The following is an 11,698-nucleotide window of genomic DNA, read 5'->3' on the forward strand; positions in this document are numbered from 1 at the left end:
ACCAGCTGGAAACTGGCCAGGAGGACAGGACAGGGGCTGTGCCATGGGCAGAGGATGGAGACTGGTGCAGCAGGGAGGAAGATGCTGAGCTCCTCACCCCAGCCCCGGTGCTGCACAATCAGGTGCTGCCTGTAGCTGACATTACACCCAAAACCCGTTTACCTTTTAATTCCCACCATCTAATTCAGCCTCAGAGCCTTTTTCTTTCCTCCTAAGTAAAGCCAAGTGAGATAGTCCCTGTTTTTCTCAACAAGGTCTCATCTAGAGTTGAGACCCAGCGTGCGGGCAGCTGGGAGCTGTGCTGGGAAACCTGCAAAGGCTGGAGAAAGAAAGGTAAAATCAGCATATACAGTCCCCAGAAATAAAGGTGAGCCTGATGGGGACTGGGTCAGAAATGAATTTCTCACCAGAGCCTCCAAAAAGTCCCCGTGGTGGGGCGGGAGGAAGGCTGAGCCCTGCCTGCAGCAGGGGAAGGTCTGGCACAGGGGACAGTCAGGACCGGGTGCCACCTGCCAGGAGGGCAGGGGGTTGTGCCTGGAGGTGACAAACCAGTGTCCCAAGCCAGGACTGCAGTGTGCCCATCCCAGCAGCCCTGTGCTCCACAGGCTGCAGTTTATGGCTTCAGAAGGCAGCAGAGAGCCTGAGCTGCCTCTCCCAGCTCCCTGCAGCTCCATCACTGCAGGGGCTGCCTGGGCTCTGGGTGGGCTCCTGCTCCTCACAGCTACCCCAGGGCAGCTCCCTGCTCTCAGCCTCTGTGGCCAGAAGTCCCTGTTCTGCCACAGAGAGAAAAATCTGTTTTACCTAAGCCCAGACCAGCTCCTCCACGTCCCCACGAGCCTGTTCACGGGGACAGAACCCCAATAAGTGACAACCTGGCCGTGCCACTATTTGGCCTGAGCTAACTCTCCTTACCTGACATTTCCACATCAGTTCTGTCCACTTGGAACCCTCCTGCTGGGCCTCGCCCCACTTTTGCTCCACCACAGCACAAAGCCCCTGGCAGCAGCCCAGAGCTGTCGTGTTTTGGGGTCGGGAAGCCCGGTGGCACCTGGCACTGCCCAAGTGGCAACCTCCCCATCCCGACCCGCAGCACAGCCAGCCTCCCCCGCTGCGGGAGGAGGGAGAAAAGAGCCTTTGCACGGGAAATTTCTCATTTGCAGCTGGCTCGGGCCCCGCACGATCCTCAGCTTTGCTCCCTGAATTGTGCCCTACCAGTCAAATAAGGAAACACAGATAACGAGCCACTTGATAACGACTGACCAGCACGATAACCCATAAGCAGGGACGGAAAGGCGTGGTTTGCTAGCGGCGTTGCCCCTTCCAGCAGCCCCCTACGGGCGGTAGATTTTAATCACATCTTTGATAACCCGTCGGCAGATGGGGCAGCAGGCGTTGAGCTGCTTCTTCAGCTTAAGACCACAGGTGTTGCAGAGGCACATGTGTCCGCAGGTGTAGATCACCGTGTCCACCTCGCTGTCAAAGCACACGGTGCACTCCCCGTTCTTGCTGCTCGATGGCTCCGGGGGGGAGAAGACAGGAGAGATGGGGGGGCTCAAAGGGGAGCTGGGGGCAGTCACTGCAAAAGAGGAGGGTGGTTTAGTCACGGGGATGGGGCAAAGCTCACCCTGAATAATACATTTAAATCAGTTCTGAAGGCTCTCCTTAGCCACTGCCCGGTTCTTTGGCCAAGTGAATCCCAGTGAATTCCAGCCAGAGCCTTCTCTACACATGGGACAGGGGCCACATCCTCACATTTTTTGAACTCTTGTAGGGATGGTGATTCCACCACTTGCCTGGGCAGCTTGTTCGATATCTGACCACCCTTCCCATAAAGAGATTATTCCTTATATTCAAATTAAACCACTCCTGGTGCAACTAGATGCTGTTTCCTCCCATCCTGTCCCCATTCCCTGGGAGCAGAGCCTGACCCTCCCGGCTGTCCCCTCCTGGCAGGGACTTGTGCAGAGCCACAAGGGCCCCCTAAGCTCCTTTTCTCCCCTTTCCAGCTCCCTCAGCCCCTCCTGATCCTTCCCCAGCTCCATTCCCTTTCCTGGACACTCTCCAGCCCCTCCATGTCTTTCTTGTCACGCCCAGAACTGGACACAGCGCTCGAGGCACAGCCTCTGCAGTGCCCAGCACAGGGAACAGTCCCTGCCCCGGTCCTGCTGGCCACACTGGTGCTGATCCCACCACAGCCCTTCTGCAGGCCGTGAAAACCTTCCCAGCACTGTTTCCTCCCCATTCCTTCTGCTGGCCTGGCAGGAGAGGCAGCCCACGAGGGCTGGCTGTCCTTACCCAGCGAGGACTCGGAGGCTGATGAGGACCTGTTGACGCTGAAGGCCATGTCCGAGTCGCTGTCGTACTGGGAGCCCCCGGGGGATCCTGAGGGAGACACGGTCACTGGGCTGGACTGCACCGTGCCTGAAAACACAGGAGAGAGCTGAGCCCACGCAGGGACACCCCAACCCTGGCCAAGCCCCCTCAGCCTGCCCAGCTGCTCCCACCCCACCTGCCTCAGGGCGATGTGGCTGCTGAGTTAATGCTGCCCCTTGGTGACGATACAGATCAAGATTTGGGATGTGACCCCAGGGTCTGGACCTCATCATGCCTTTGTATGGTGCCTGTTGAGCCTCAGTGAAGCAAGCACCAGGTGATCCAATATTTGCCTTTCCATTCCCCACAGTCCCCAGCAGCAGTGGGCTCCAGCTGTGGCTGTCACACTGTCAGCTGGGAAAGGCCATTGCTTTGGATGGAGAAAACCTGCTTTACAAAGTCATTTACATCTGTTTTTCTGATAGAATCCTCAACAGAAGGAAAGGAGAAAGGCAGCAATGATCTCCTGATCCAGCAGTGGATCAGAAGTGCCAGCTGATCCCCAAGCTGTTGCAGTGCTTCAGGAGCAATTACTGCCCATGCTTAAACCAGAGCTGTGCTCACAAAAACCATCCTTAGCAAGGCAGAAGTTTAATACCTGTTGGCTGGAATAGGGAGTTTATAAAGAATCCCTTCTAAAATCAAATCCACTGAAAAACAGCTGCCTCCCATAGCCATCCCTGTTTATAAAAAATTCCCTTCTAAAAACAAACCCACTGAAAACCAGCTGCCCCAAACAGCCATCCTTGTTTATAAAGAATCCCTTCTAAAAACAAACCCACTGAAAAACAGCTGCCCCCCACAGCCATCCCTGCCTCCCTGCCTGCTGCTTGTTTTATCTCTCAAGTCTCATCCTTTCCTGGGGGAGCCATAGAGGCTGCACACATCTCTGTGACAGGTACCACGTTTTGTCCCTCTTGTTTGCAAACACAAAGAGCTGCACCCTCACAGCAGTGAACACAGCGAGTGCCAACCCAGAGCTCTGGTTCTGGCCCAGGAAACTTCCCAGGTGCTGTGCTGGCTGCACTTACCCAGGATTTTGAGCTGGTTGATCACACCGTGGATTGTAAAAAACACCCAGAGGGACTGCGAGGTGTCCACGCACATGAGCATCCCCCGGCTGGCCCCGTTGACCCCGTGGTGCACCTCTCCGTTGGGCAGGACCATGAAGCTGAGGATGTCGCCGCTGTTGAGCACCGGGAACGCCCGGTAAACCACCCAGTACTCCTTGCGATCCAGGAGAAAGTCCGGATCCGCCGGGAGCTCGTTTGTCCGCAAAGTGCTCGGATCACAAGAGGTGATGCCGAACGAGAGGGCCCCGTAGTACGGCAGCCCGAGGTGTCCTACTTCCACAAAGAGGCTCTCCCCGATGTGCAAAGGCCGGTCAGAGAACACCAAAGTCCTATTGCTCTCCTGCCAGTTGGTGCAGGCCACCATCCTGTCCTGGGAAAAGGTGATGTCGGGGCCGCGGGTGGGGTGGAACCGCAGGTCGGTGTCCAGGAAGGCCGGCACTCCCTGGGCGTGCTGCCGCCGGTTGGGGCAGCAGGGGATGATGTGGTTGTCAGTCCCAAGCCCTGGAACCCGGCTTAGGTTTAGGTTTGCGATTTTGGCCACCACTTGGTTGTTCTCGAGCTCGTTGTTGTTGAAGTTGGCCGAGTCGTGGTTGCTCTGGGGAAGGCAGGTGCTGAGCCGGGCGGTGCTGAGCCGGGCCGTGGTCATGGTCTCTGCAAACATGCTGTCTGTGAGAGAAACCCAGGCACAGAGGCGTTAGTCAGGAGAAAACTGCCTGCTTTTCTGCTTACTGCTATTATTGCAGCCTACAGACTCCACAAGGAAAAAATCAGCCACGGGTCAAGCACTAATGAACAGCTCCTGGTGCAGAGGCACGCGTGGAGCAGGCAGAGGAGTGGCTGCTTCTTGGCACCAGCCAAGGAAAAACAAGAGTTCCAAAGTACTCGTGTGGTCTGGGAGTTCCCTGCACTGGGGAATGGGAAAAGCTGTAAACCAGTGTGGTCCTACAGCTTTCTGAGAAGGATCTGATAGCTCTGAGGTTACACTGTTTTAAAAAAGCAAAGTCTCAATATTTTGTTGTCCCAGGGTCTTGTGCCAGACAAATCCACAAGTGATGGCTGAAGGAACTCAAGGATAAATGGATATTCTTTCCACGCTCCTTACACCTGTGTCCAGGCACAGGTGTTTCCAAGAGAGGTCGTTTCAAGCCTCCTATCTCAGGGGTGTTCACAGCCCTGCAGAGGTTCTGAATGGAGAGCTTGTCACAAAAGCTACTTCCTGCAGGTGTTAGAAAGCTTTTACAGCAGAAGGTTGTTTTCCCTTTTCACAGTGAAGGGAAAGTCAGGATGTTGATCCTTAATTAATTTCCCAGGTTTTCACTTCAGCCATGCCAGGCCTGGGGGTGAAGTAAAGGCATGGGAAAGTTTGGGAGTGTCCTCCCTTCTACCTCCAGCCCTGCCTGGGGCAGCCTGGACGTGGAATCCAAGAGTCTGTGTGAATGACTCCTGATCTTCCCAGAGATGGAGAGGGGTGAAGCTGCCCAGCACAAACACTGCTCCTCCTTGGAGGAGAGAATCCCCAGGCAAAGAAGGAAAAACACCCAAATCCACCCAGCAGCTGCAAAGCAGAACCTGCCTCGCTCAGAAGCCCAGGCAGGGGAGGCCAGTGGGGTGGGCTGATGGCTGGAGCAGCTCCTTCGCAGCCAGCACAGCTTGTGAGGCAAGAAATGCTCCCACAGAGGAATCAAACACATCCAGGTTTCATAATGGATGTCCCATCCCTGGGAGTGCCCAAGGCCAGGTTGGGCAGGGCTTGGAACAAGTGGAAGGTGTCCCTGCCCATGGCAGGGGTTGGGATGAGATGATCTCTGAGATCCCTTCCATTCCAAACCCTTCTGTGATTCACGATGCTGAAAGACGCATTTTGTGCCTCAGAACTGGAGCTGTATTTCACAATTTTCTCAATTCCCAACATTTTGGGAGGCAGAGACAAGCACATCCTCAAGCAAGGAGTTCAGGTCTCCTGGTGCCCCAGATGGCTGAGCATGGCCCTGATTTCTGGGGCAGTTTGTGGGGTTTGGTATTTTAATTTTAAAAAATCCCTCATCAGAGTACAGGTGCTCTCATCCTGAGCCTTTCACTGGGAACTCTTGGATGCTGCAGGCAGGACTGGAGGTAGGAAGCAGAAAGAAGCTGCATTTTATTTTTCAAACTCCAATTTAATGAGGAGAAAGGAGAGCTCTGGTGAAGCAGCTGCCTTGGCCAATACAGCAAGCACTCCTTCTCCTCCGTGACGAGCACCAGGGGCTGGAGTGTGTCGCAACTGCAATTACAGGACAAGCTGCTGGTGAGGTTTAATTACACATTTGAGGCACAGCAGACAGGGAAAAGCGTTGTTTATGTGTGGCCTTCTCGCCTGTAAAGTAATTGGCACCGTTCAGAAGGATGTGTGATGGAGCTGCCTGCCCTCTGCACGCGCCATTCCACAGCTTATCCCTGCTCCCCGTGCCAGGCTGGCAGCACCATCCCCTCGGGCAGGTGCAGCTGGCTTTGGCTGTTAAAACTCCATCAGCTCCGAGGAGCCTCTGGGAAAGGGCAACTCTTGGATTTTAAAAGAGCTCCCTGTGGTGTAGCCCAGTTCAAACACTCCATCTAACGCTGCATTCATTAGAAATTTCAATGCTGTCAAAGCCACGAAAGGAAAATCATTCCATGGCCATCAGCTGGGCTTGTTAATGGGAACAGACAGATTCATCCCCTCTTGCTGCCTTCCCCAAGGATGAGGCTGTAAATCAGCCAGGCCCCACCTGATTCCAGGGGTCTGAGTGATGTCCCCTGTGCCAGGGAAGGGTCACCATGCTAACACAGCCCCTCAGACTGCCAGCCAGGGTGGGAGCACGGCCAAGAGCGGAGAGAGGGGCTGGGGAAGGGCTCCAGGAAACTCTTGGGCAATTACTGGGAGTTTTCCAATGCACTGGCAGCAATTGGTAGCTGGGAAAGAACAAAGTCACAACTGGTTCTTTTTGTCTCCTCAATCCCTGGGACCTTGCTCCATGTTTTTCCATGCCAAAGCAGTACATCCAGCTCAGAGAAAGCTGAGTGGAGCTACAGGCAAATATTCCCATTTATCCCATCCCATAATGTGCAGCCTTAGGGCTTCCCACCACTACCAGCTCTGGAATATATTGCGTTCTGCATCCCTACTGCTGGCAGAAGAAAAAAGATTAATTAGAAGTACAAAACCAACAGCAAATTAATTTTCTTAAATAGAAATAATCATAGAAATAATCACACAGATCATGCATCTTTCCTACAGGATCAGAAAGAGCAACCAGAAGAGCAGCCCCCAGGCCCAAAGAAGCACTCACCTAGAATTTGCACTTCGTGGGTAATTCCATAGACGTCTATGAGGGCCCAGAGAGGCCCGGAAACTTTAATACCACAGTGAAACAAGATGGGCTCCTCGTCATTAATACTGTAGAAGACTCTGCCGTGCCGGTCCACCCAGAAGGCCAAGATATTGTCCCTGACCGCAAACCTCTCCGGCAGAGCCTTGGCCCAGTAGCCGGGGCGGGTGACGAGGTCGGGGCAGGCGTACTTTGGTATCTCCTCGGAGCTCATCTGCGAGGGGTCGTGGATGGTGAAGCCGAAGCGCAGGGCCCCGCTCCAGCCGTGGTGCACGGCCACCAGCTTGAGGCGCACCTTCTCGTACAGGTGGATGGGCCGGTTGGTGAAGGTGACGCCGTTGCAGAAGCTGTTCCTGCGCGTGGCCTTGCGCGAGTGCGCGTCCAGCCGCACGTTCTTGCCCTTGGCCTGCGAGTGGAAGCGCGGCGGCTCCGCGATGGCCAGCACCGAGCGTCTCTCATGGCTGCTGTTGGGCAAGCTGTAGTAGGGCCGGCTGGACACCGAGCGGGTCTGGTGGCTCGTGTCTGCCAAAGGACAAAGCACATCTGTCAGGAGGGCTCGGCACGAGGTCTTGGCTCAGCCGGGTGTGATTTGCACCGCTCTGCCAAGACCTGTTTCACCTTAAAACGGCACAACCTGCTCTCTGCCGTCCCAGCTTTCTGCGGAAACGCGTCGAGCAAAGGCTCGGCAGCTTCCCTGCAAAGCTGGGTAGGAAGGAACATCCCTGGTTCCCATCGGGTGCTTCCCATTGCCCTCGGAAAGGCTCAACACCTGCAGCTCCCAGATTCCTCCTTGCAGTGCACGTGCAGTTAACTCACATGGTGGCCAGAGACAAGAGCTCTGAGGATTGTGGCTGTTAAAAACCACAGATGCTCGAGGTGAGCGTGGGTTTTAGGAGATTTTGGGGGGGACATGCAGCCACCAGCTCCTCTGTGCCCTGATTTTGTAATGATGAACAGGAGCTTTTGACCAGCAGAAATAATCCAAGACATTCAGCAGCTGGAGCACCTCTGCAACACCAGACTGTTCTTCCTACACCTCCAGCCCAGCCCCTGGCTCAGATATCAGATGCAAGTGGCACATTCAGGAACATTTCATCCTGCACAGCCTTGCCTTTACCCAGAACCTCCCATGTGAGCTCAAAGCACTTTATAGATGATGATTGTTTTCAGCTTCACAGCACCGCAGATGGCACAGAAATCCTGCCATCCTCGTTTTACAGATGGGAGAAGGAGAATTGATGGGTGAGATCTTGAAGCATTTAAAGTCAATAGCAATTCTGAGACCGACTTCAAGAAAAGCAAATTTGGGGCCTAAAGTGAAATTCACACAGGCATGAAGCAGAAATGAAAAAAAGCTCAACTTTGAATCTTAAACCTTAGCTAGAAGCTCCCTGAGGGGGAGACAATGTCTTTTGCATATCCCTGAGCACATGGGGACTTGTTCCAGGTCCTGGGCTCCCACCACCACCATGGTCTTCCAGGGAATTTGGTCTCCCCATCCCTGCCCAGTCCATCTCTCCTCCTGTCTCTGCACCTGGCTTTGTAGATTTTTAGAGCAAAAATGGAACACATCCTGAATGCCCAAAGCCATCATGTTAAATATAAAAGCCCATCACATGCTCACAATCATCCTGAACTCTTTTGCCACGTTTGAAGCTTCAGCAGCCGCCTGCCAGGCCCTTCCTCCGAGCTGCTTCCTCCCTGTGTGCAACCCCAGGCTTCGCTTCGTGACAAGGGAAGGATTTTCTGTCATTTTCCTCTGTTGGAAAAAACCCACCAGAAGATCCTGGGAGCTCAGCTGGGTGAGCTGGCAGGAGGGCTGCAGTGGTGGTGACCTTTTTTTGCAAGTAAAACCAGAGCAGACAGGGCAGCAAGAGGCTGGGACCTGCACTAAGACACTGAGCAAAGAGAAGAGAGGTTGCAGCAAGATCTGAGCACAGGATTAGCCCTTCAAATCGGGCATCTGTAGCAGGAGTCAAAGGGCTATGAAGGCAAAAAGCTCCTGTTTGCAGCAAGATATAAATAATGAGCAAAAGGTGTTTTGTCTCTTGGTTTGTCCTGCACGTGACAATCGCTGTGCAATGGTTAATCCTGTCAAACACCAGTGGAAATTAATACATCCTTGCTCTCAGCCAGTGAGGGGAGGATGCCAGTTCCATGCCAGGGCTGTGGAAAAGAGCCCTGGAGCAGATGGGGAAGGGAAAATCCTCCTGGTGTTGAGTGCCCAGCCCAGCACCTCTGCTCGCAGCAGCACTGCAGGCCAGGCATCCCCCAGGCCTGCCCCAGCACAGCAGGGCTCCCCAGGAAGGAGCATTTCTTTGTGTATTTCCAGGAGAAATCTCATTCCTTGCCTGCTGAAGAGCTAAAATGCAGAAATGGCTGCTCCCAGCACAACCCACCCGTGGCTCATGTGGGTGCCGCTCCATGTGTGCGCTGTCAGCGCTCCCAAAAAACAGCACTGCCGCAAAGGGAGCGTGGATGGGGGCTCCTGAGCAGGGACCCAGCCAGCACAGGGCAGGGTGAAGCCTCTCCTGGCCTGGGCTCCCCACACAGCAGCCTTTTTTCCATGTGGGAAAAGGCCTTTCCATGTGGGAACTGCCTTTGTGCCGTTCTGGGTCCAGCAGAGCTGGGACAGACCCCAAGGGGCTCCTGCAGGACTGGGTGGGCTCAATGCCACCTCACACCCTGCCTGGCTGGGCAACAGCCTCCCCAGGCAGAGAAACCCTCATTTTATAACCCACTGAGCTGCTTTTTGTTTCTGAAATGGTTAAAAACAACCCCCCTGTTGCTGCCAGTGCCACAGCCTGACGTCCCCACATGGGCCAGGAGGAGAACAGAGGGAAGACAGATTTTGTTCTCCTCTCTGCTATCCCCAAAATCCCCTCTTTTCCAACCCCAGTGTTCCTCCCACAGCCCCTGATGAAGAAGAGACTCCTGTGAGGGGTGTGGGCCCCAGGCTCCTCATGCCCCTCTCAGGAGGCCGAGGTGACAGTGCCAGTGCCACCAGCACGAGTGACAGAACAGTGAGGACACCAACACAGCTTCAAACACAGCTGTGTGTCCACCCTGCCAGAGGGGCACTCGGGGTCTGGCGCTTTTTGTTTTGTTTGGGTTTTTTTTTTTAAAGAAAAAAACAAAACAACAACAGGAAAGCATATTGTGGCTAAACAATAGGGGGAAAAAAATAGGATAATTTATTTATAACGCTGTATCCCCTCTTCACATGAACACCTGCCGGTGGAATAAAGGCTGCCGTAACCCGAGGCAGGGAGGCAGAGTTTTCCCACTGAAACACTCCCGGGGCTGAGCTGGGACATGTGCTTTACTCATCAGGTGCTGACGGGGACTCTCAAGCTCAACAGGATGTTTGTGCCTTTCAATTGTGCCTTTGAATTGCCCTAATTTACAGCTCAGCTTCCCCAGTTTGGATCCCTCTGCTGTTGCTCCAAAGCCTCTCCCGACTGTGCCTTCCCACCCAAAAGCTGGGATGACGACAGCCAAGCTGGTGGCACAAGTGCCACCCTACCCCAGGGTGCCTGACAGGCAGCGAAGAGCTACGCCAACTCTTTTTTTCTTTTCTTTTTTTTTTTTCAGCTGTGAGATTCCTACAACACTTGGGAGCAAGTCATTCCTTCTCTTTCTGCCTCGCTTCCCCGTCTAAAAGAGAGTAACACCATTCCTCCACCTCACGGGCAGCTAAAAGGATTGAAAAAGGTTCTCAAAGACGTCAATCCCTGAGCCCTGCGAGCCTGGCTCGTCACAGGGGACACAAACCCACTGAGGGATGCCTTGAGGTTCCATCCCTCTTTTTATTCCAGAGTTTTCCATTTTTCATCCCCACTCTCACCGCTTTCAAACGTGACACTGGCAGCGCACGCCTCAAACACACGAGCAAATACAGAAGGCAGGAGAATGGAAGGAAAGGATGAACTGAAGGGTGAGGAATGCTCTGAGGCTCCTCACTGAAACATGAAGGATAAGCCCTTTTGGCAAGGCAGCATTTCCATCCACATCCCTGTGGTGTCAGATGACACTGAGGCCGATTTGGGTTCTGGGGGTCCGTGCTCTCATCTGAAGCTTCACCTGCTTTCCAAAAGGCCAGCGCTCTCATTCCCGAGGTTATGCTGACCTTTGGAGCGGTATTTTAACAGACATGCACTTTGCATTTCAAAAAGGTACAGCAGGCAGACCCTGGACAAATTCCACATATTTATCATGGTTCCAGTTCTAAAAATAAACATTTTTTATTTATTTTTTTTCACCCATTTGTTCACAGCCCTGGGTTTGCAGTGGCACTGTAATCCCACTGACAGCAGCAGACAAAATTCAGCTCCGAGCCCTGTCTGAGGCTGCTGCTCTCCCAGGGGCGTGGGATGGAGGAGGCTGCTCAGCTGGGGAGTGACCTCCAGCCAGATCAATCCTGTCTTCACTTGCCCTGACAAGCCAGGCAGGAATAATACCCCTAAAACGGGGCAGAAGGGAATAATGTTGAAGGAGACCAGAGCTACAGTGAGAGCAGCCTGACAGGAGGAGGAGGAGGAGGAGAGCGTTGCCATCCTCACACATCACCAGTAAATCCATGGTCTGCACCAAAGACATTCCCTGGTTCCCACAGCCTTTTCCTGAGGGCCTTTCCCAAGTAAATCCATGACAAAAGACCCACAGGATCACAAGGGGCAGTTTGGTGCCAAACAGGGCAGTGGATACAGACAGGGAAAATCACTGGGACCATCCACAGCCTGCAGCAGGCACAGCCCATCATGAGGGAACATCTGCCCTTGGCCAGAGAAAGGCTGAGAGGTTCAGAAAGAGCCTGGAGGGTTCAGAGAAAGGCTGAAAGGTTCAGAGGATGGCTAAAAGGCTCAGAGAATGGGTGAAACGTCCAGAGGATGGCTGAAAGGTTCAGAG

General features: G+C 53.8%; 1 protein-coding gene across 1 annotated transcript in view; it reads right to left on the bottom strand.

The window, feature by feature from the left end:
* Positions 1-668: 668 nt before the first annotated feature.
* Positions 669-11,698, bottom strand: part of NEURL1B (neuralized E3 ubiquitin protein ligase 1B) — a 112,817-nt gene continuing 101,787 nt past the window's right edge. Inside the window, exons 3-6 of the mRNA XM_033517772.1 lie at positions 6,752-7,358; positions 3,405-4,112; positions 2,296-2,421; positions 669-1,576 (exon numbers count right to left, since the gene is read on the bottom strand). Of these exons, the coding sequence (XP_033373663.1) occupies positions 1,332-1,576; positions 2,296-2,421; positions 3,405-4,112; positions 6,752-7,358 (1,686 nt within the window). The 3' untranslated portion in view covers positions 669-1,331. The remainder of the gene's footprint in view (positions 1,577-2,295; positions 2,422-3,404; positions 4,113-6,751; positions 7,359-11,698) is intronic.

The sequence above is a fragment of the Parus major genome, chromosome 13 (assembly GCF_001522545.3).
Source record: "Parus major isolate Abel chromosome 13, Parus_major1.1, whole genome shotgun sequence".
Lineage (NCBI taxonomy): Eukaryota > Metazoa > Chordata > Aves > Passeriformes > Paridae > Parus > Parus major.